The following is a 25,623-nucleotide window of genomic DNA, read 5'->3' as shown; positions in this document are numbered from 1 at the left end:
CCACTGTTTAATTGTGACTGGAGTCCTTTAGCCTTCTCTGAATTCGTAAAAATAGCAGACCCCAGTGGTGATTATAAAGTAATGGTAGGGATCCCTGCTGCACCATTTCAGAAGACAGTTAAATAAAATTAAATGTGTAAATAATTACCTTATGATTTTATTGGAGCCTCCTTTGTGGTAGTACAGTGCTTTGTCATACACTAGATGGCCACATCCATGATAAAACCAGCGGAGTTTCATGGCCTTGTAATTCTCATTCAGTAAGGCTGCTATATTTTCATATTCATTTACAATTAACCCTGTAAGTAGACGTTAATTTACACCAATATCAATTATATTAGTCATTAAACACAGGAAACCTATTCAAAAAAAGTCAGTATTCATCTATCCATTAATCAAATATGCTAAAACCTATAGGAGGAGAGGTAACAAATCTTGCAACCAATCAGCTTCTTAATGGCCTTATATATATCGGCCTGCCATTTTCTCGATACGACCAGATACGCTGAACGGTGGACATTGATGTACGCCGATCCTTCAGGGAATCTGAAATGTATTCATGTTAAAAATGCCAGATTTGACGATCCCAATCATGTTTTGGTTGGGATAGGCAAATCAGGGAAGTCCAACATGTTCGATTTTCACAGATGGATTAGGGCCTTAACTCATTATACAGGCTGTGCTAGAAAAATGAGAGAAACTGATTGATTGGTTGGTACGTTATCTCTCCAAGATTTATATTAAATATTGACCTATGCAATCCCATCTTCTTGAATACATCAGTTTATTATTTTATTTATTTTATTTCTTACCTGCTTATAGTAATCTGAGGACTCCCTGACTTATAAAATAAGTATGCAGCATATACATTATATACTGCATGAGCACTCATTTGCAAGCAGTAAAAAAAAAAAAAAAAAAAAAACCATACTGGCATATATTAGAGTACTTTTTTAATCTGCTTAAAAGCAGTGCTGCAAAAAAAAAAACCTATATCAAAGTAAAAAGTATTTTACAGATTCCTGAAAAACACTAAATGCTACCAACTATTCTGGGCAGGGGGCATGCGGCGCACAAATTAACAAGTTGACCGGCTTCTAGGGAGAGCATTGGCTGCAGCCCCTAGAAGCCAGATAGGGCTGCCATAATAGGGCCGTGGCTGTTGCAGTCCCACGAGGAGGTGTTCTCTTGTTCATCATATAGCTAGCAGTGAGCGCTTCCATTGGGGAGCCACTGCTAGCCAGTCCCTGTGGGTGGCAGATTTTACTGGGGAGAGGGGAGGGAGGGTTTAACTATAAATTTGTCCAGGGCCGGATTAACGGGGGGGCGACAGGGGCAATCGTCCCTGGGCCCCCACACGTTCAGGGCCCCCACACCCATCGGGGTTAAAGTAGACCGGAGGAAACAGAACCAGTTCCGCCTCCTCCGGCAAACCTAATCCCGGCGCCGCACGGAGGCTCCATTTGCCAGGCGCCCGCTGTAACCAGCAGGCGCTCGGCTCCCTCCCCGCAGCGGCAGCCAGAGTCGGAGGCTTGAGCTCACATGAGCTCCAGCTTCCGGCTCACGCAGTGCACTATGGGAGAGACGTCATGACGTCTCTGCCATGGTGCAGAGGAGCAGCCGAGCGGACTGCAGCGGACGCGGGGCTTAGCTTAAGGTAAGTATGATCTTTATTTTTATTAGTGCAAGCGGCCTACTGGGGGGGGCATTATTACAAGGGGAATAATTACTCGGGGGGGCTCTACTGGGGGGGGCATTATTACAAGGGGAATAATTACTATTGGGGGCTCTACTAGAGAAGGAGCATTAGTATTGGGGGCACTAATAGAGGGGCATTACTACTGGGGGCATTTCTACAGAGGGTTCTAAAGGGGGAATGACTACTGGGGGCATTACTATTGGGGGCACAACTACATGGGTATTACTACTGGGGGATTTATACAGAGGGCATTACTATTGGGCACACAATTACTACTGGGGGGCATTACAATTTGGGGCACAACTACAGGGATATTACTACAGGGGGCATTTATACAGAGGGCACTACTAATGAGAGTATTGCATAAGGGGCACTACCACTGGGGGCTCTGCATAAGGTCTCCATTGCGCATACCCCCAGTTTGTCACATTTAATAGGGGCCCCCACATGTTTGTTGCCCAGGGGCCCCCACAGACCTTAATCCGGCCCTGAAGTTGTCTCTGCATTTAATACAGCTACTGCTGGCCGTGCTTAGAGACAGGGCCTTATTCAGAGTCAGTCGCCAGTGTAAATTGAGACTTCGCTTGTAATTTTATCGCACTGTGCATGTGAGTATTTTCGCTTTCCTCATATTACTCAAGTCTGACTCGCAACTCTGCGACTAGAGGTCCTGATTCAGAGGCGCTCGCTCTGAATCAGGGCGGATTTAAAAAAAAAAAAAAATCCACCTCCAGGCCGCTCGCATAGTTGTGGGTGACCACCCACAGCTTGTGCGGGCGGCCTGGCAATGGTCGCGATTATCGCGACCATCGGGCTTGTGACGAGGCCCTTGTGGTAGGGTCTCGTCCACCGCAAGCCCCAGTGAACTGCCTGCTCTAATAGAGCAGGAAGTTCACTACTGAAATCACGTGATGTCAGTAGGGCCGCCCGCAAATGGCATGACACGTGATGTCAGTAGGGCCGCCCACAAACGGCAGACATCGTGTGATGTCAGTAGGGCCGCCCACAAACGGCAGGCATTCCTTAGGGAACGCCTCCGTTTGTGCAGCCACCCCCCCCGACCCGCCTACAAAACGGAGCGAGCTGTCGATCAACATTGACAGCCGCCCAGTTTTGCTGCGAGCCCCGAGCGAGTGAAGTTCTCACTCGCTCCGGGGCTCGCGCGCGTGCAGTACGCTCTGCCCAACCATTGACCCGCTTGTGATCGCTATGCGCTCGCGAGCGGGTCTGAATCAGGCCCAGAGAGCGGAGTCCGGGGCTAGATTTCTGTGTCAGGCATACAAGTGTGTATACACTACTTACACTCCACAATAGCGCAGAGATGAGGCTTAAAAATGTTAGAAGTTAATGGGAAAGTAGTATTATCCTACTCATGCACACTAGAATGTAATACGGTATTATATGCACAAGAAGGAATAGTGTCATGGCAGTGTTGTTCATAAATGTGAAAGTCACATTTTCCATATAAAATGTAGAGATGAGTGGGTTCGGATTTCCACGCCGAGTTCTGATTTTTCCCGCCAAAAAATGGGACTCGGAAAGAGGCAAAATGTCATCTTTCATGGACAAACATCATCATTCCTGGACAAAAGTCCAGGAAAGATGATGCTTGTCCATGAAAAATTACGGTTTGCATCTTTGAGTCTCATTTTTTGCCGGGAAAAATCCGAACTCGGCGTTGAAATCCGAACTAATCCGAACCCGCTCATCTCTAATAAAATGTAATGACATAAAAACACATCCATGGATTGATCTTTAAAAATCCAGTTTAAATTGTCTTTCCTACAGTAGTCCATATGGAGATGACAAGTAATCAAAATTAAAGGCTGTGACTTAATTTAATATGGCGAAAAAGCTAATGAATTATTTGCGTGGTCAATACGCAAGTAGCCAGATAGTGCTTTGTATAACAGACCTCCAGTATCTGCAAAAGATAAAAGTTTTCAGTTTGCTAACATTATTAAGCTATGTGATTCAGCAAAGAACATAAAGATTATTAAACTGTTCTGTCATGAAGTTTATTATTATTATGGTCACTCATTTCAGTGTTTGATCACCTCACCTATTCACTGCAATTTATCCTTTGTGTGTTTTATATTCATCACTCTTCTCAAACTAAAATTCTTAACTTTTCTGTTTCATTTTTTTGTTTGCTGTTTGTTTATGCAGTGGATTGGGTAGATCCATATGTACTATTAGGTTATATTATTGTGGTAATACAATAATCTAACTTATTTCTTTTGATTTGTGCAACTAAATATGACTTTTCTTTTTTTTATAGTTTTATTTTTATACCTGAAAAATGTCCCACAATCCAAATTCTTTCATCATTAGTCCTGTTTGAAAAGTCAGTCATCCATGCTCCAAATGTTTCCTTTACTTTTGCAACATGAGTTGGATTTTCTATGGCCTTTATAGTACAGTCTGGTGAAAAAAGACATGTTTTTGTATTAAATTACATTGTACAACTAATACTGTCATTTAACATGAATAGTTACCTCCTTGCTTTGGAAGCTGGTCGTCTGTTTTCTCGTTTGTTTTTCCAACCATTGTATCATCATTAGGAATGGCACAGGACTCTCCTTACAATGGAACACAATGACAGGTTAGCTTCATCACATTACTGATATATATTTATAACATAAAGTATATCTTGGAAAAAATATATATATTTCAATAATTTTCTCTATGCATATAGGGATTTTTAATTGTATGTCCCATGTTGTAATGCCAAATCCAAGCCATTGCTGTTTTTTAAGATCAAGGGGACTATGGGCCTGATTCAGACCCCCGGACGCTATATGCTGACGGTCGTTCAAAAAAAGGGGCCGGCTATTTAAATTGTGCACTCGCTCATTGCGGTTTGTTGACGCCTCTATGTCTGAGCGAGCGAGCGAACGAAAAATGCGCTCGCTATTTTGTAAAGCCCGCCCCTTTGCCGTTCGCATCACACGTCATCTCCGGTATTTATTTGATTAATCGGGTACATCGAAAGGCATCTGAACTGCTCGCAGTGCTTGTGGTAGGTTTGTCCTACCGCAATCACTGCGAGCAGTTCAGGCTAAAAGACAACCAAGTGACGTGGTCGATGACGCTCCTTTACTAATTATGCACTCCCATTAAACGCCCTTTTTACCGTTAGGCACGCCTGCGTTCGGATCTCCACTCCCCCGTTTTCAAGCAGCTACCCCAGTTACCACCCACAAATGGTATATTCTGTCAATCAAATTAGCAGCCCCTCGCTGTTTTGCGAGCGCTCGATTTCCGACCACAATGACTGGTTTGCGCATGCGCATTACGACCCATACGCATGCGCAGTTGTGCGAACATCGCTCAGAGCGAACGAGCGGCCGCTTATGAGCGCTCTGAATCAGGCCCTATGTATCAAAGCTTGATGATAAAATTGTGAGAGAAAAAGTATTAACCAATCAGCTCCTAACTATCATTTTTCAAACACAGCCTATAAAATGTAAGTCAGAAGCTGATTAGTTGGTGATTTATCTCTCACAGTTTTATCTCTCTCCCAGCTTTGATACATAGACCCCTAAATTAAAAAGCTGGTCATTGTGTTTGACATGACAAAAAGTAAATAGTTGGTAGATGAGCTAGTCACCAAATTGATTTTTGATCATTGCAAATGAATGTTTCTTTGCTGCCTGACAGAAGTATGACATACAAACTGCAAAGCTGACAAGCTGTCTCTCAGGGGTATATTTACTAAAGTGAGAGTTTTTAGAAGTGGAGATGTTGCCCATAGCAATCAATCAGATTCTACTTTACATGTAACTAGCACCTTCTAGATGTTGCTATGGGCAACATGTCCACTTCTAAAAACTCTCACTTTAATAAATATACCCCTAAGTGTCACATAGACAAAAGTCTCCTGTGCTTAATACTAAATCAAGTTTAATATTCCTGTGCCCCTAAATAGGTCTCAAACGTCACAAATAGTGTTTATAATATTGCATTTATATTTAAAACCTTAACAAAGGAAAATATTTCACTGATTTACACAATATTCAACAATATAGTGTGAAAAAACCTAAATGTTACCTAAATCCTCCACCACGACAAGAATTATCTAATGATGTGTACAGGATATCTAGTTATAACCTCTGTTGGAGCTTGTTCATAACATATATCCAACCGATAGATAAAGGTACAATGTCACTTTAAGGCGTTCATGTACACATTATGCCATTTCAGCAGTACAACATTGAAAAGAAACTAAAACGTCTCTGTAAAGTCTTTATCTGTTCCAGCGAAAGTGTCAAGGACTATGGCAGCAGCCCGTCTGAAGTCATCAGTGAATATTTGGGTTTGGGGACGTAATCCACACATTTTCAAAATAAACAAATATACTGTAGTAGTTTAAGTTAACCCTATATGACTGTCAGCTCCAATATTTGGTGAAGTTAATTCAAAGCAATGTGTATGGTAGGTGCACTTACTTATGGTATAGTGTTTAATGGTTAGATTGTAATAAATATCACTTTCTTAAAAAAAAAAATGCTGAAAGCACTTCATGAAAGGGAAACAGATAAACAGAAAAGTGCTACACAAAAGCATATATATATTTAACAGCAAAACAGACATACATACAGTATATATATAGATCACATTGTGCTCTATTCTTCATTTCTGGTAACCCAATATTTATCTGTAGTTAATGAAAGTAGGAGCTTACGTAAAATAACAATAGCACGATTATTATAATAACCTACCTGTACACGGGCTACTGAACTCTTGTAGGGTTTGCTGAGATTTAGCTTTCCTCCTACCTGGAGGACCCACAGGGCCTGTAGGACCAGGTGGACCTGGCGGTCCAGGAGGTCCCATTTCCCCTTTTATACCTGCAATATTTTAGAAATACGGTTAGAATGATCCATTGACGCAGAATTTTTTCTTTAGAGGAAAGCGATTCCATAATTTGTCCAGTCACCAACATTAACTGGAAAGTCACTTTTAAAAGAAGTAAGATATGGAAATTGCACTGTAATGTATGTGCCATTACTGGCAAATTAGAGAAATTTCTGTCGACACTAGAATACTTTTTCCTAACCAGTGTGTCAGGATGCATATTTCTGTTGAACACAATCTAACTGTCAGGATATTTAAAAAAAATTTAAATAAATTGAAGATATGCATTTGGAATTATGTGAACTACATTTTAACTGTAAATGTATCATACTACAGTAGATGTAATTCACATTAGTTTTCAACTAGTTGGTGTAGAAAACAGCTTGGCGATTACGGTCTAATGCCTAGTGTCCAAATCACAGCCCAGACTAGTGCCTAGTGTCCAAATCAAAGCCCAGACTAGTTGCTAGTGTCCAAATCATAGCCTAGACTAGTTGCTAGTGTCCAAATAATAACCCAGGCTAGTGGGTAGCATACTAACCAGGTCTTAGTATGGTGGCTAGATTAGAAAAAATGTAGTCAAGCGGCTAGTATCCAAACAGGGTCCAGTCTTATGAACTATATGCAAATTAGAGAGACTAGTATATAAAGCTATTTCTCCTCTGTTTGACAGTGGATAATATAGTACTCATTTTGGTGGTAAGTGTACAAAGTAGAGCTGAATGTGGTGGCCAGTTTAAAGAGTTTAGTTTGATGGTTATTATACAAACTCCGTATGACCAGATGATATATTTTGCAACCAAGGCAAACCTGCCTGTGCCTGAAGCAGGTGATTTCCCTGACTACTACTGACCATATAATCCTATTAAGCTGTATAGAACTTACCTGCTCTCTCCTGCCTCTAGGGTTCAGTGCTCACCTTTATGATTATTATAGCATATATTCCATGGCTTACATCTCACCTACACACAGTGGAGCCAGCTATTTTGTAGACTTATGTAATATTTATAAGAAACAGTGTGACTACATAATGTGTTGGAACACGGCCACTTACCTTCGCTAAATATGTCATTGGATATTTCACCTTTGTCCCCCTTCTCTCCTTTTTCACCCCTTTTTCCTGGCATGCCATCCTTTCCTGGGGTACCAATTTCACCAGGATCTCCCATCTCTCCTTGTTGACCAGGCTCACCTTTCATTCCTGCTTCCCCTAAGTATAACATGAAAGTTTGCAGTTAGTTATTTTTAAAAAGACAGGCGGTGATGCAAAGAGTATGGTCTGGCTACTCTTGTGTCTTTTTATAGTAGTATGTATGTGTTCTGTGTGATAAGGTATCTGCAAGGCCCATGTGAGAGTAGGGGGCCCATGTGCAGCCACCGTGCTGGTCCCCTCTCTTCTGGCATTGTGCCAGAGTCTACTGCGCATGTGCAGATCTCTGTGAACATGGCACCCACGCTATGTTTTGGGAAACATCTCTAGCATGCATTCGCAAAACATCGGGAAAATGGCTAGCGTGCCATATACCCAGTGATTACTGTCTGCAGCACCGGCCAATGGCAAGTATAATAATTATATGGGTGCAGGGGCCCGTGTGCACCACTCACCCTGCCCCCATTATAGACCGACCAATGAGTGTATATGACCTGAACACACTCAGCTGATATTGGCTGGTCCCAAAAATCAATGTCAGCCAGGACAGCAGACCTGCACAATGGATTTTTGTTCACAGTATAATGACTGTAATGTGGTCAAACATGTTATGATGTAGCGCTTGGAAGTTAGAATCAGAGACTGTATTCAAAATGTATATACTAGAAGAACATTTATTACACAATATACGTCATTGGATCTCCGCCATCAATGACAAACCATTGGTGGTTAACTATGGTCGATGGCCATCCCTACCTCCAACAGGCCCAAGTAATCAGTAACCTCTCCCCCTGCCCCTTATGGCTTCCTGGAGCTTTATAAAGTATAATTGCAATAAAGGACATTATACTCTTAGATGTAATTTTATCAAAATGATCCTTGTAGCCTTATTGTAAATTATAAGAGCTGAGACATTCAGTATTACCTTAGTTTTACAGTTTTCAGTTTTTGTCGCTATATAATATGAATTATATAGTAATTATTGACCAATATCATTGTGTATGGCAGAATGCATTATATTTGTTGATGCTTAATAAAATAAAGAATAACTGCAACATTAATTTTCACAAAAGGTTTGTAACATTAGATCTAAGAAACATTTTATACCAGTTTTTCCTCTTCTTCCAGTAGTGCCTGGTTCCCCTTTTTGTCCTGGCAGGCTAATAATCCCATCAGAGCCATTATATCCTGGCATCCCATCCAAACCGTCAACACCAGGTCGTCCTACAAAGAAACTTGTATGAGAGCACGGGTATGTAACCAAACTGTCACATGACATGTATATGGGATAGTGCTCTCTACACTTACTACAATAAATTAAATATATATACAGTATTAGAATTCACAGAGGAGTTCCATGATCACAAGCCTCTCTAGGCTAAGTGATTTTATAAAGATTGCAGAAATCCCAGGGGTTGCATTCATTGCAGGAATCCCAGGGGCTGCATTCAAGGGCTGTTGAGAGATCAACTAGGCATGGGTACTGGGGGCGTGACCAAATCCAGGAGGTGTGACCACTCCCTCTCCAAAAAATAATAAATGAATGCTCTGAAAAATATTTTGCATGTTGCCCCGGTTCCTTCAACAGGACCAGGTAATCAGTATTGGCTTCCTCTCGGTGCCTCTGCCTGTCCTAAATGATCAAATATAAGCTTTAACTATTTGAATCAATAATGCCTTCAGTTATATTAGGTTAATTCACGCAGTCATATAATGTCCTTAAACAATGATAATTAGTGAAGAATAAAATAATAAGAGTAATAAAAATATATAACATATATACATTATTTAGTAATTCAAGTCCTAGTACTGCCAGGAGAATTCTCTATGAACAATTACAAAAATGTACTTTTCTCCTAATTTAGGATGAAGAAGGTAATGACAGAGGGATGTGCAGACACACATCAGCTATATACAGTGCAGTGGTGGATGACACTATAGTTTTATATGTTCTATCTCTATATATCTATATATTTTTATTTTACTAAGAAACCATTAAAGTTGTAGTGTGTGTTTTGCTGGAAATACTAGTGATCTGTATGGTTGTTATGGTCTTTGTGCTCAGCAATATAAGATGCAGCTATCCAATCAGACACCCTGGAGACTCTGGCAAATACTCACTCAGTTTGAAGATCCTACCAGCTCTTCTAGCTGGAGAACACAGGGATCTATATGGGAGTATCGACAAGAGATCCAGGTAGGGGTGAAGCTAGACTTACACTCACCTGGTGCATAGACTCAGCTCTCCCCCCACCTTCTACCCTAACACCAGATCCAAAACATTTGAGGGTAGTTTTGCCAAAACTAAAACACGATTATTTAAAACCAAAACATGGGGGTCATAATGCAAGTACTTTGTAGTGGAAGTGAAATGAATAACCACTTGCCTGGTGTGGTCACATGAGATGCAAACACGCCAAGCTGGGCTTCTCCTGATGTGGTCGCACCTGATGCACAGTGTCAGAGCAGCCTGTCGGTGGGCGCTGGGAGCTGATTTTCTGACTAGTTTGGGACTGCTGCCGTTATGGCAGGGGGACCAGTCTGTGATGGTTATTGGTAAACTGGGAACCCTACGCCAACACTAACCCCCCTCGCCCCCCCCCCTTTCATCCCATCCCCAATTTTCCAATACCAGACCAGGATCAAAGGTCCAGGACTGGCAAATGATTTTGGGAGGAGGACCTATGCATATTTTTTTTTTTTTAAATGTTGCTATCAGCAGCAACTAAACTAGCGGCTTTGGATAAGTGTGTTGGTAATATTTTTTCTAATAGGCTTTTACGTTTAGGCCATTAGTTCTTGATTAATGAAAACATTCTGTAGGATAATATAGTTTATTTAACTGCCATCCTGTCTGCCACTGCTGTGACACTATGGCCCTCATTCAGACCCACTCGTGAGCGGCTATCCGCTCGCAAGTGGGTCGATGTTCCCCACTGCGCATGCGCACGATGGAGGGAGCTCCGTCGTGCGCATGCGCGAGACCCGACGAGCGAAGGACTTTCCTTCGCTCGGAGTGTCTCATCAAAGGGGGCGTGCTGTCGATGTTGTCTGACAGCACGCCCCCTCTGGTGGGCGTGTCGGGGGCGTGCCTGCCAGACGGAGGCGTTCCCAAGGGAACGCCTACCGTCTGAAGCCGGCCCCACTGACATCACTAGTGATGTCAGTGGGAGTGATTTTGTCTCTGATAGAGCCAAAATCACTCCTGGCCTTGCGGTTGAAAAACTCAACCGCAGGCTTCTGCTCGCAGTTTCGATGGTCACGATGGTCAAGACCATCGCGACCATCATCCTGCACGCTCGTATATGCTGTGGGTGGTGACACACAGCTATACGAGCGTCCAGGAGGACGCTCCATATTAATGGAGGTGGGCCCTGATTCAGAGCGAGCGCTCTGGTCAGAGCGTCCGGCTCTGAATCAGGGCCTATGTTTCATAGATGTGTTATATTATTTTAAACTACCTTGTGTTTGTGCTGCTGCTCTGCTGCTTAGTTTAGCCAGCCAGCTCGCTGCAGCCTTTGGCCAATATTGGTGGAAATAATAATATAAGCTGCAAGATGGTCAGAATTGACTGGAAATTACTGAAAATTAAGGTTACTGCTGTTAATAATACTGTAGGAACAAAAACAGGCCCAAATTACAATATTTTAGTTTTCTTTATAAATTTTTAGAAATCCATATCCAAAACCAAAACATTTGAGGGTAGTTTTGCCAAATCCAAAACACGATGATTTAAAACCAAAACATGGGGGTCTGCAATCATCTCTAGTTTGCAAAGACTTTGCTGGCAGATTACTGGTTATACAAGCAATGTGTGTTTTGTAAAACAAGCATAGGGCATGATTCAGAGATCTACGCTATTCCAATGTTCACACAGTTGAGCAATTATTGGCGTCTGAGTCACATTGTGCATGCATCAAGGTACTTTACCGTATACACTCACAGCAACTTTTCATTCACAAAGTGATTGACAATTCGGGGTTGTTTGGGGGAGGTAATGGAGAGTGCCAGCAAAAAACAGATGTGTCCCAGCCATGTCATAGCCTGCGTCTGCGCTTCTGTACACAGATACAGTGGTTCCGATCTCAGTTCAGATGGCCATTCTGCGCGAACATACGGCTACTCAGATGGACGATTATCAAAGCATCTGCGACCACAGCTGCTTATTTGTACGCAGTTGCTTGGATTTGTGATGGTCCTCGGTGGGTGTCTTTCAGGTTTTTTTTAATCAAAAGTGGTTGTTTAAAAAAAGACACAAATGTTTTACAAATATTCACAATAATTTCAACACTACGGAAGCACTGTTAGTTTGACTTTATGAATGGCGTTTAAAGGAGTTCTTTCCCCACAAGCCTTTACAGTTTTCAAATGTTAATTCCTGGAACACAAAGTATTAAATTGTCTGACTGGAGTTGCCAGGAACCCCTAAACTATCCTGTATTACTGTTATGTGCTAATCTGCAATAGTATATTGTAGCACTAGATAGCTGGCAGTGTATGCTGGAACTTGTAGTTGCATAACACATGGAGAGCCACTAGTAGTCCGGGGCTGTTAGAGCACAGGGGATATTAGAATACACAACATTAAAGAACCACCAGAATGTTTGAAAAAAAGCAGTCAGAACGTGGCGATGGATGATTCATCTGACCAATATTACCTTCCTTCCAGTAACTGAAATTGAGGCAAGAGCTCCTCTGCAATGCCCTCCCCCCAAAGTAAGATGTTCCGCTGCGCACACACCACCTCCAAGGATCAGGCTGCAGGCAGGCTCTCCCCTGTCTTGGCGGCGCGCCCCCTGAAGATCCTGGCATTCTGTACCAGGGCTTTCATCTCGGCAACCCTGCTGGTGAAAGCTTTTGTTGCCTTCAGAAGTTATACCATTGTATTTGTTTGCTTGTACTCTTTTTACCACTAGACTTCTGAGCGTGCATTGCCAGGCTTTATGAATGTTTTATTCATTGCAACCAATAGCCTGCTCTTTGGGCTTAGTATTGATAGATTTTTGTTTTTAGAAAACTGGCTGTTCTTGCCACAAGTTGAAATTTGCAGTCAATAGATCTGCAGTCACTTGGCCTGTTTTGTCATGCACTGAAATATTGCACAGATTTCTTGAGTATTTTCTTACACCTACTGTTGCCCTTTGCTAAAGATGTTTTTCAAGTCACTGCCAAATGCAACTCAACAATCGCCCCTCTGTGGTGGCCGCTTGCTGTCGTGCTAGCCATAATAATAGTCATCTAGGACAGGCCAGAATTGTTAAACATTTGCCAAAATGTTATTAGCTTGTTTGAAAAGGCGGCTTCAACTCTTTATGCACAATCTCTCATTTTCATATATTTACTGAACATTTAGCTAAACACAAAGGTAAATTAAAATAAAATTTAATTATAAGGTGTGCTAGATTCCAAATAGGATTAGTAAGATTATACTGCCAAATATCTCTCCAGAAACATTCAGAGGCAATGTATTACGAGCTCTAATTATATCATCAAATGTTTTTAAGATGTGATTTCTTACCTGGAGGCCCAGGTGGACCTGCAAAAGAGAAATAATTATTATTTCTATCAGATCATATATAACTTTTAATTTCAGTTACAAGAGAAATCCTGTCTGCTAGATTTTTGTTTATTTTAACTAAAACCTCTACTCTGTCCCTCCCACCAGTAAACCTGTGTGGGTCCTTCCTCTGCTTTTTAAATGAAAAAACCAAACCTCTACTCACTGTATTCTTAGGTGTTACAGTCTGAACAGTTTTCCATGTAAGCAGTAATGAGCTAGGATATAGAAGGCAGGTGATTGGACGGGTTGGGTATGGGATGCCAGCTCTCGGGATCCCGGCAGTCAGTATCCCAGCATCCTGACAGTGTTAGGATACTGACACTTGTCGGTTAGTATACTAACCCTCCCTCCCCAGTGCCTAACCCTAACCTCTTCCCCTAGTGCCGGCATCCCGACTGTCGGTATTTTAACCGGATCCCGATTGGCCAAACTTTAACAACTGTTAATTAGCTGCAAAGTAAACCATTTACATTGTACTACTAACATTTCAGCACAGGTGGAGTATCAGTAAACAAAATGAAAAGAAAAACGATGCAGGAGAAAGGACACCAGTATTATCCCTTTAAAGTAGGGGGAGGCATAAAGCAGCCCCACAGCTGTTGTACATACATACATACATCCCAGCATGCCCTGCCACAGTTTTGCTATTTGGCCATGCTAAAAATGTTGCAAGTCATGCTGGGATGTGTAGTTAAACAACAGCTGGAGAGCCGCTTATTGCCCACCTCTGCTTTAAAGGATAACCAATTGGAGGTGGGAAAGGGCTATGCACATAACCACCTGGTCTTTTTGACTGAAACTACATAAGAAAATGTATCTCACTGCCAGCTGCAGTGTTTATTGGAGGAGCTCTTAATAGCAGCTAATAAGCCTGGTGAGCTGCTGTTATGTAGTGCAGTGCCGCACTCCCCTCATCGACTGGTCACCATAGCAATGCAACAGCAGCTGGCAGGGTCAGATTGGGTGAGAAGCAAGAAGGACTCTAAAGTGAGACAGCAGTGCCAGCGAACCACCACTTCAGGAGCATGTGCACTCCACTGAGTGTCATGGTGGGTGGAATGAGGAATGGGAAGCCATAGTGTAAGTGGACACAGTCTTTGAGTGTACCCACAGTTGTTCTAGGAGGCTGATCCTGGTCTTTCCGAGAACCAGCCCATAATATCAGTGTTTGGAGATGAGCTTGGAGCAGTATGAAGGGGTTATGGTGGTGTTGGCTTGGGGTTAATAATTTGCATTATATTTGGGTGATCCTGGGGAGCCAGTGTAGGGATTTGCAGAGTGGTGCGGTGACAGAGGAAAATCAGTACTGCCTCAGTTTCAAGGGTAAATTGAGGAATGAACAGGTAGGATAGGGGATGCCATATAGAAAAAGGTAGCCATAGTCAATGCAGGAGCTTTAGTTACATCTTAGGTACAAACAAAAACTAATGATTGAATTTGCTCTAGAGATTGAAAGCCTTGAGCTCTACAGGTAAGCCAAATATTAGGCACAGTGATATTTATTGTAAAAAACCAACTACATACTATACAAAGGCAGGTAACCTGTGTGTACCTACCTGTATATTTGAGGATCAGTAGGAGTGATACAATTAGCTAATTCACTTTTCTTTCTATGGAATAACATTTATTTCCGAAAAGAGGAAATTGCGAATCCTTGTCTGGAAAAATAATTATCTAGAAATTATCGGTGATTGGAAACTGTATGTATACCCTAGTTTTGTGTAATACATATCTTTTCATTTTTTTCAAATATATTTGACTCATTTATTTTAGAGATATACTAATAAAAGTCATATTTTAGGTAAATCATTTAATCCAATAAGATTGCCCCCAAAAAAGATACTGATTTTCCCTCCTTTGTATACATATTAGGTAGCAAGAAGGTTTATTCTAGTAATATTTATAGAAGGTGTGGCTGAGAGAGACTGGATGTGAGGAGAATAGCAGAGAGTTGCTAAGGCTCTGATTCTGAATGGGACGTAGTCCCAGACGTCCTGGTGTCTGATGCCACTACAATGCCCTTCCCTGGTTTACATCCTGAATGTGCAAGGACTGAGATGCTCACAGCGTCTATAGATGCTGCATCACCATCAGTTGCACCAGTAAACCTTGCACCAGCCCTATGGACACAATGTAGTCAGTGTTTGGGGGAGGTAACGGGGCAGGGCCGTAACTCGGGGTGTGCGAGTGGTGCCGTCGCACAGAGTGTAGGGCTATGTGGGAGGCTCCGGAGCTAACTCGCGGCCCCTGCAACTGGCTAGCAGGGTGCCTAGAACAGCACAGCGCAGCCAGTATCACTACTGTAGTGCTACCCAGAGTTTCCTTTGGATGCTCCAGGAACCCAGAGCTTTCTGAGGACGCTCAGGGCAGTACTGTAGTTCCCAGTTATAGTGGTCCCGTCCCCTCAGCGGGGGTTGGCTACGAAAACACAGACGGGCCAGGACTGTTTTCCAGGCGTGCCTGATGAGCCTCTTAAGAATTTGTATGCAGTTTGAGAGGCCCTGAGGTGGACATTTTGAGACCGCATAGGCTTGCTGAGATGTTCGATGTTCCCAATATTTTGTCTTTTGTAAAGAAGCGGCAGATGTGAAACGTTGGAGGTTGGCGCCTCTGTGCACAAGACATCAGCTAAGTTATTAACATATTTTCATAAGCTTACTGGGTCTGAAATCGCAGTTGAAAATGCAGCTGCATCCACTTCTCATTCAGGCCCAGTGGGAAAAGAGCAGATGATAAAGCTCTGTTTTTTACTTGTTCTGCATTAGGTGGTAATAGAACAGCCATGTGGAGATAGCAGAGAGAAAGTTGGTTACACAAGAGGCAGAGGTCAGTGGAAGAGAGGTAGATTTTCAATGTTGTCATCGCAGAGGTGATACTGGAGGTTCAATACGCAAATAACTTCACTAAGTTAAGAGGTGTGTGGTGAGAGGAGTAAAAAGTAAACAGATCAAAACAAAGGGGGTGATTCAGCATCGGTTGGAATTGCAAAGCTTTCACGCAGGCAGCTTTGCAATTCTGTCCTTGCAAATGCAGGCTGGGATCACCATAGTGACCATCGATGGCCGCAATGGTGAATAGCGCCGGGCCTCCGGCCAGTTGAATAAGCCTCCGCTTACTCAGGCTGGCCGGCTTGTGAGAGCAGGAAACTGCGTCCGTCGGCGCAGCCCCTGGCATTGCCACTTCGGGAAAACGGGACGGACATGACCCCGTTTCCGGGAACGCCGGAAGACACCCGCACCGCCCCTTAAATGCAACTGCCTGTCAGTCAAGCCGAGACATCGAAGGGGCTGCGTGCGATTACGCAGGACTTCGCAGAATGGGTCTTGCGCACGCACAGATTCCCGATACTCGGGAGACTGCTTTCAGCAGCCCCATAGAGTGGAGGGGATAATTTGCTAGAGGTAAAAACGCTGAAGAGGTTGTTGGACAGAATAGAACTGTATCACAAAGGCCAAAGGGGAGATGTGCTAAGCATCTCTTCCGCAATGCTGTACATCCTCCCTGACTTTGCGTGCATACCGCGGTTCATACTAAGGATTTCCTTTGCGATGCTGCCAGGCAATGGGACTTCCATGTTGAACACCCAGAAGTCCTTCTGCGCACGTGCAGAAGGCCGCGGGCCGCAGGGGCTCATGGGAGGCATCCTATCGGATCCCTCCCAGCCAGGAGCGTCACATTAAGAAGCCCATAGGCTTCTGTTGGGTAACGCCACCTGAAGGTGGCATTACCTAGCGACGCGAAGCCTGCTTCTTAGTACATACGGGGAATGCGGGAAAACCCCCGAAAACTGCATTTTCGGAGGTTTTACCGCATTTTCCCCTTTTAGAACATCTCCTACCAATTCTGTGAAGAGTGTACAGGAGAACATGATCAACAGTTTAAAAGAAGCAGAGACATTCAGGAAAGTGAGAAGTGACCCTAAGAACAGAATACAGTCACCTCTGTTTTTGCTAAAATGTCAGGCTACTGACAAGTTTCCAGCGAGTTGTAAATTTAATAGGGTTAAACTAGCCACGAAATCGCCGGTAATCTGCCAATTTAGACCACGTGTTCCTGCCAATCACCATCCCAATGGAAGTCACCAGAAAAACACACTACAAAATAGGGAGCCCAGTGGCTGGTCATCTAGTCTTAAAAGGATTAAAAAATAAATACAAATTTTAAAAAAATCACAGGTCCCAACAATTCCTGGATACCTGGGCATGCTAGCATTTCTGGTACCCCAAGTGCCAGCATGCCCTGGCAGCCATGGATATGCGTAGGCTTGCAGTACTGCAAGTGTCTGCTTACCCATATGGCTTGCTGGAATCTCTGGCTCAACAGCAAAGAAATGTGTTTTCCATTTGAAAACAAATGTATTACACAGGTGTGGGAAAAGCCCTAGTGATGTCAGCAAAGGACTGACTATTCTTAGGTGGGGTCCTTATTTCGGGGGGAATTCAGTGGTCCATCCACAAAGATGCATACACTTCTGCACATAGGTGATTATATGCATCTAGTTCCATGCACGCAATGCGGGAGCAATTCTGTCCACCTTGCATTCGACTCTGTATCAGCCCCTTAGTGCTTTAGGGACATTAAAAATGCTTATACCGTTGTTATCAACTAGGGTCCTCAAGTACCACCAACAGGTCATGTTTTCAGGATTTCTGTCTGTGGTAACAGGTGGGATAATTACTGAATCGGCAAAATAGATCAAGTCACCTGTGCATGCTTAAAAGAAATCTAGAAAACATGACCTGTTGGGGTATTTGGGGACTGGAGTGATAAACCCCTGTTCTTATTTGAACCACCTTAAAGGTAGCCCTGAATAGGTTTTGCCTTTTACTTTGAGAGATTCAAGGTATTTTTGATTTTGTACTTTGTACAAACACAAGAGGATATAAAAACTCTGCAAGCAAGTGTTGAGTACAGTGATGTATGGCATGCAAAACAGTCCTGCCTGCAGCACAATTTATGAAAACTCTTGTACATGAAAACTGTGTTGTTGCCCTGTCAGCTTCAAATAGCCGCAAGGTTCCGATGGAATGTCTCTGGCTGACACGAGATATTAGGGCTGGAAAGCCTCCCTTATAGTTGCTTACACTACAATAACCTGAAATGAACACATCTGCTTAGTTGCTGTGGGCAACATCACACATTTCCTGTGCACTACTCTTCATAAAGTGGAGAACATACTTCGTATTTTTTTTTAAAGGAAACTCAAATCAAATATGTATAACCTATCTATACATATTCTGCAATATACAGTTGTATATGGTCACGTTAAAAAGAAAAAAATGCACATACCTGTTAGGCATATTCCTTTTGTACTGTTGCATAAATCTAGCATAATGCGGACCTATATAATAAGGGAAATACATATTATAGACCGCATGTGATAATCTTTCTGAATTCACAATACAATAAGAAACAAATGTTTCAGTTTTATTTCTGTTATGCCATTTGCTTTTTATGTGAAGATTTGTCTTTTTTTATAAACCATTTGTTATTGCAATAAACCAGTGATTTATTAAACAAGCCTCATGTGTTCCTATTAGATAGCAGACCCATTCATCTATAATAAAACCATTATGGTCATATTATATATTTCTCAAGACTTGGAGCAGTAATCAATATTTATTTCATCTTTCTGAATGTATTGACATATATACATATATTATACACCTATACCTAAAAACTCCCACACACAACCTTGTGCTCCCTGTTCCAATGAATGACTCTTTACTTTCTCTACTAACAGCTTGGAGGCTCCTTTAGATGTTCACCAATGTTTTTATCGTGAGATACGCATTCCCATACTGTGCTCCAAATATGCGTATGAAGACCTCTGCATGGTGATTTTTACAGATCATTGACTTGCATTACTGTTCATCCAGACAGGTGGAACATGGTTGGTCATGGTTGAGCTAGTGTAAATGGAGAACAGGAAGGTTGTTTGTTGTATTAGTTTATCTCTTGTAGGTACTGGGGGACTGATGCATTGATGATAATGTCAGCAGCTTCTGATTGGCTGATTACATAATGACTCCTCGAGCTTAAATTGCTAGCATCATTGCCATATTATATAAGGTTCTTCTGTCTCATTGCATTACTTATTTGATATAGCCATTTTGACTACTTCAGAAAAGAAGTCTAACCCCCCCCTCCCGGAGCCTAACCCTAACCCTCCCCCTAGTGCCTAACCCTCCCCCTAACCCTAATACTTAGGTCGGAATCCTGGTGCCAGAATCCTGACCACCGGCTTCCCTGCCATTAAGTGTTAGGGGGCGGGTTAGGTTTAGGGTTAGGCACTGGGGAAGTTAGGGTTAGGCTGCAGGGGAGGGGGGGGGGGTGTTAGGGTTAGGCTGCAGGGGGAGAGTTAGGCTGTGGGGGAGAGGGTTAGGGGTAGGATACTTACCTTGTTGGATCGGGATTCTGACTGTCGGAATGCCGCTATCGGTATTCTGACCACCGGCATCCCGACTGCTGTGATCCCGTACCCAACCCCAGTAAATATACGACTAAATAAGAGTTCCTATTGCATGCAATGTTCTGCACAGGTAAGAAAACTGAAAAATGCTAAAATTGTTAATGGACAATAAGGATATTTTTTAAAGGAGCAAATAAAAGACTATGTATTATACAGAATTATACAGGGATAATACATCTACTATGGGGCATATTCATAATTAAATGCAATGTGCCACCATAAATTAGGATTCCTTAATAAGTTATCTTTTTTCGCTGGAATTTATTAGAGGACAGTGGCCCAGACATGAGCTCTGATAAGATCCAGCAATCAGCAAGTAAAGCATATCTCCTATATCTGCTGTGGTCACTCTTCATACATCCTGGAGATACTTACATTTTGTGGGTATCCCATTAAATGGCTATTTTCTGGGCATTTCCCACAAATTTATTTTGATAAATGTACCCCTATATGAGAATTTGTTTAGGATTCACCAAGAAGTTCAATTAAATTCATACTGGTCACCAAACTCCAATGTGCCTTCAACTGTCTTCATAATACACACTAACTTTAAGAGATTGTACTAAAAGTGTGGGTTTGCAAAAGTGGAGGTGTTACTTATAACGGAATTGGTATGAAATACCGTCGGCCGCATGGCCGGCGGTTCGATTCTCGTTAGCGGCAGCCCGACAGAAGCAGAGTGCGACGCAGCGGAAGCCTGACAGCGCTGGATATCCCGATCGTGGATAGGTAAGTATCCACTAACCTAACCCCCCTAACCCTCACCCTCCTTAGGGGTGCCTAACCCTAACTTCCCCCCAAGTGCCTAACCCTAATCCCCCCTCTAAGTGCCTAACCCTAACCACCCCCTTCCCCGCTGCCTAAACCTAAATCCCCCGGGGATGTGCCTAATCCTAAGTCCCCCCCGGGGGTGCCTAACCCTAACCCTCCCTCCCCCTAGCCTAACCCTAACCCTCCCGGGGGGGTGCCTAACCCTAAGTCCCCCCCGGGAGTCCTAAACCTAACCCTCCCCCCCCACGGCTGTCCGCTCGCGGCGCCCGGCATCACTACGATCATGATGCCGGGCGCCGGTCTCCCCGCATCGGGGAAATGCGGGCGTCTACATCTAGACGCCCGGCATTTCACCCTTGCCGGGATAAGACAGTCGGGAAGCCGGCTGCCGGTATTTAGGCAGTTGGCTTCCCGATTGCCTCCCGCTTATAACAACCAATACGATTCTGGCTATCATATATCTGTTACATTTTATAAAATGATAGCGGTAATTGGATTGCTTGCAATGGACAACTTCGCCACTATTGTATGCCAGCATTTTGGTAAAATTTTCCATAACATTGTTATAAAATATTCTGTTTTGCTTCAGCAGGGTAACTGCTGTCATTTTCGCTATACAGTAAGTTTTGGAATGGTATTCTTCATTTTATTACTGAATAAACAATATCACTGTTTGCCATGTCAAATAATAATCTATACATAGGGAACATCACTATTTCTCACATATAACTTTCTTTACATTACTACTTTAATCATTTTAATAATGATTAATGACTACAATAGTATAGTTTTTCAGCGACACGCATAAAAATATTATAATGTTTCTAAAGTTCTTTAACGGTGATATGTTCTAAACCTATAAAATAAACAAATGCTAAAAGTAACCTAAGCCAATGCAGCCTGCAACAAAGTAAAATCTGGGATTAGACATCTGCTTAATAGATGCAACACATAGAGAATATGCTACTCATGAGAAATAAGCAACACAAATACCATATTCCCAGATACACTTTACTTAAATAGCCAAATACTGGCATTACGATGGCTGTTACAGCTTCAGTCACTGGGATTTCAGTATTCCCAACTAAAAATGTTAATTGGAGAACCACATAACTGATAAATGCTCGCTTATGATCTAACTACAGTTAGTTTAATGACCAAATTATTATATATCCATATTATATACTATCGATAGATAATGAAAATAAAATTCAATTACAAGTTAGAAATCGTATATATTTTGAAACCTATGCCCCTAGATATTTTTCTTGATTACTCTACCGGGACCATTGAATATGTCATCATCATTAGCATGTCTTCATTTTCAGCTCGTATGAAGGATTCCTGTGGCCTGTGGCGCTGACTCCTTTTGTTTCTGGAGATGTGAGTTTCTGCGTCTTCTAAGTTTTTCTGTTTTATCTCCGATATTAGCTGTGTCAGGTGAGAGGTCATTATGTCCTCCCGAGATGGCCTTTGGTAGGATTCCAGCTCCCTCATTCTAGAAGCAATGTCCTTCCACTGCAGCAGGATGAATAAGGTTCCACCTATATTAAGCATTGTGATAATTACCAGCACAGCTATCATACATCTGACTGCCATGCTAAGTTTGTCCCTTTCAGAACAAGTCACCAAAGTCTCAAACCTCTTTGTCCCCATTCCTGTGGCTGATGTTAAGCAAGCACACTCTGCTAAGCCTCTTTCTCTTCTGATCCTCTACAACAAGAATAGTGTCTTCTTCTGGGCACAAAGCACTGTTCATGGGCTGCAGCTTGCTTAAGTGATTTGAGTTGCCGTGGGCAGTTTAGGAAAGATGATACTTTCAGATTGAAATGAATGATGTGGAAATGATAGCAAAGGCGTGTGTCTGGGAGAGGCAAGGAGGGGCCCCATAAGGGAATGGAGGGTGACTTGGAAGCATCAGTCAGTCTACGTTTTTCTTTTATAGATCAGCTGTCAATGAAAAGGGATTGTCAGGAGACTTATTCATTATATGGAAATATTACACAAGCATTAGGCACAAACAACAGTTGTGTGATAATAAATTGGAAACATGCATCTTTTACGCAAGGATTGCTCCTAATTAATTTCAAATTAGTTTATAATTACATGAAGAAATCTTTCTCATTCCAATCTCTGATAAAGACCTGACCGCAAATTTTGAAAAACATTTTAATGTACAGTATAATAATAATCTGATGTATATTCCAGATAACAGCCTCTTTTTATGTTGCAATCTGCAGCCAGAAAATTGAAGTGTATTTTATACTTTAGAAAAAGTTAATACAGAATATTAATCTGCCACAGATGGTCCTGCTTTGTCTGTATGGAAATAAATGTTTATATTCGCACGTACGTAGAGTTGTTTGGTTTGCTACTCGTCGTCATGATCAGTGCAGTCTTGCACCAGCATATACTCAATGCTAATGAAACAGCGGGAAACAGGTGTGCTTATGCATCTGATCAACATAGATTGTAAGCTCCACTGGGGCAGGGACTGATGTGAACGGCCAAATACTCTCTGTAAAGCGCTGCGGAAAATGTGTGCGCTATATAAGTAACTGCTAATAAATAAATAAAACTCTGCATAGCCCGCAGGAGCGTTTCCGAGTACACTGCCTTACTGAATCTTGCCAATAGTCGTAAGTGAAGATGCGCTTGACAAGCAATACTCATACTTGAGTGCATTCAGTTCCAGACCTTGTGTAGCGTGAAAAGACCCGCTCCGCATATGTGTGTATGTTCAACTCGGCATGAGGACCACTATGCTCACTGAAATAGGCATTTATTGTGTCATATTCTCAACCACCATCATTTTCCATATTCCCAAATACCACCAGTACTGTGTAAAATAAGCAAATACACATAATGTAACTTTAAGCGCTTATTTTAATGTTACATATGTAACTAATAATGTACTAATGTATAACGCATATAATAAGAATGATGTGGACAGTGAGCAGAGTATAGCTCCTGCATTTTCTAATCCTAGGCAGGAACGGCTATGGTGCAGCCTTTACACTAATTCATGTCTGTGGTTTTTTATGAGCTCTGTCCAGCAAAGCTGGATTTTCCAATAGAAAACCTAGGCTCCAGCTAAGAGTCCAGTAGGCACTTGGGGGTCCCAATTACTCGAATCCTTTGTTATTTTGTGGGGCCCAAACCAGGATCTTGCCTAGGATGCCAGGCAGGGGCAGCTTGAGAGAGGAGGGACCCTTGTGCAGTTTCCGTGTGGTCCCCCTCCTCTCTGCACAACAAAGTTGCAAGTTGACTTTGACACTGTTCCAGAGTGTACTGTGCATGTGCAGGTCTCTGGGAACCTGGCGTCAGTGCCATGTTCCCGATGACTTCTGTACAAATCTCTGGCTGCAGCATTTTCCCAGTGATTTGTGCCGGGCTGACACATAGAGTTGTGTATACTACATCGGTGCAGGGTGTGTAGTGCAAGCCCTCCTAGACCCAGGGGCCCATGTGGACCACACACCCTGAACCCATTATAGATATGCCGATGATACCATGGCATCTTACTCTGCTGTACAGGTATATTAGGAGTCTGAATTAAATGTAGACAATTGTTCCATGGATTTCCATTTGCAGAACCCGAATACTGAAAAACTATGACACATGGAGCCTAGATTTTATAGCAGTGTTGTTTGCTTTTCACCATTCGTGTTTGCTAACACCAAACTGATGGGAATAATTGAAAGTCTTACGTAGCCTGGCTGAATGCACTGCTGGAAACAGGATCACAGTGTGAAACTAGAAACAGCATTTGATGGGGTTCTGACTCTTTGATAACAATTCTGATGTTATACTGCATATCATGTTTGCCAACTTTATTCATAATAACATTTTGAAACTAAATAATAATAATAGATAATATAACAATGGATCTAACAAGGTGCAGCAAGTTTGTGGCTAAGATTGTGAGTGTGAGTTACAGAGGAATGGCCCACTGGCACTGCTCACCCTGCATCCTACAGAGTATCTACTCACCCCTCTGCACACACACTCACCCCAATGAACCTCCAACTTCCCAGGTGCACTTATGGGCATATTCAGTTAGATGCAAAAAGTCAAGTACTTTTCGCATGCCGGACTTTTTCCGTCATCGCTGGTTTTCCATGTGGAAAAGTAATGCGCGCATCCCCGCTTATCCCCGTATTCAATTAGAAAGAGGCCAAAAAGGGCTGCTGGCGAATTCAGAGCTAGCGAAAAGTACTGTCAAAAATGTCAAAAACAGTCTGTACCCCCAAAAACAGCTGCACTAACATTAGGGATCACTATAGGGGTGTTCTAGTACACCTAATAAAGCTATTCTGGGTACTTTTTTCCCCAAAAGCTTGCTATTAGCGTCTTTGCATAAGTGGTGAAGAATGGCACTAAGCAATATTTGTTTTTTAAATAACTAGTCCCAGCAAATTTGGGGTACATGAAAATGGGTGCTAGCATATTTAAAAGTTGCTAATGTGAAGTTTTAAAAAAAACCTAAAAAATACACTTGCTGCAAGCACCTGCAATCTTAAAAACACCTGGCGCATACATGGGGACTCCCCTGGAGTCTACTTTGCTACTTTTTATGTTTGTCCCCCAACTTTGGCCTTTTTTGCCCCCAAATTGAAAGTACTTTTTAGGGTTGTTCTTAAGTATTTTTTTTTTTTTTTTACACAGTTTAGCTTTGGGAGGCTGTCGCAAGGGTGCTGTGTATTTTCCACAAGTTTGCACCCCTAAACCCCAATTCTGCACTTTTTTTCACCTGCTTTAATAGGCAAATCTTTTCCACTGAGTCCAATGCATTGACTTTCGCACCGGCGAAAATTCTCCACAATTGAATACGGGGGTAAGTTTTCTTCTGGCGAAATGACGTCACCAGCGATACTTTTTTGCCGAAAAAGGCTTTTCACCCCTGATTGAATATGCCCCTTAGTCTCTTAATTATTGTTGGGCCAGGAATGATTGTTTCCATTACAAGAAGCAGAACAACAGCCAGAAGTGATTGGACTATTGCTGAGAAGAATAAATTCCCAATAATATTATTCTTACCATTATACATAGATTGGTTATGACTATTAAATATTATTATAAAGGGGTGTACAGCACTTGTGATAGTGAAT

General features: G+C 42.4%; 1 protein-coding gene across 3 annotated transcripts in view; it reads right to left on the bottom strand.

Annotated features, from left to right (window-relative positions):
* Positions 1-25,623, bottom strand: part of GLDN (gliomedin) — a 44,824-nt gene that overhangs the window by 2,369 nt on the left and 16,832 nt on the right. Inside the window, exons 1-9 of one of the 3 annotated variants that reach the window (XM_088472779.1) lie at positions 22,155-22,339; positions 18,559-18,610; positions 13,228-13,245; positions 8,817-8,933; positions 7,614-7,769; positions 6,424-6,552; positions 4,198-4,281; positions 3,995-4,123; positions 149-299 (exon numbers count right to left, since the gene is read on the bottom strand). In XM_088472779.1, the coding sequence (XP_088328905.1) occupies positions 149-299; positions 3,995-4,123; positions 4,198-4,281; positions 6,424-6,552; positions 7,614-7,769; positions 8,817-8,933; positions 13,228-13,245; positions 18,559-18,610; positions 22,155-22,271 (953 nt within the window). In that variant the 5' untranslated portion in view covers positions 22,272-22,339. Of the gene's footprint in view, positions 1-148; positions 300-3,994; positions 4,124-4,197; positions 4,282-6,423; positions 6,553-7,613; positions 7,770-8,816; positions 8,934-13,227; positions 13,246-18,558; positions 18,611-21,793; positions 22,340-25,623 lie in introns of those variants that run through there. The other 2 variants (XM_088472778.1, XM_088472780.1) reach the window with 2 other exon arrangements.

This window comes from Taudactylus pleione, unplaced genomic scaffold (assembly GCF_031769625.1).
Source record: "Taudactylus pleione unplaced genomic scaffold, aTauple2 ptg000129l, whole genome shotgun sequence".
Classification (NCBI taxonomy): domain Eukaryota; kingdom Metazoa; phylum Chordata; class Amphibia; order Anura; family Myobatrachidae; genus Taudactylus; species Taudactylus pleione.
This window is presented reverse-complemented; position numbering and strand designations above follow the sequence as displayed.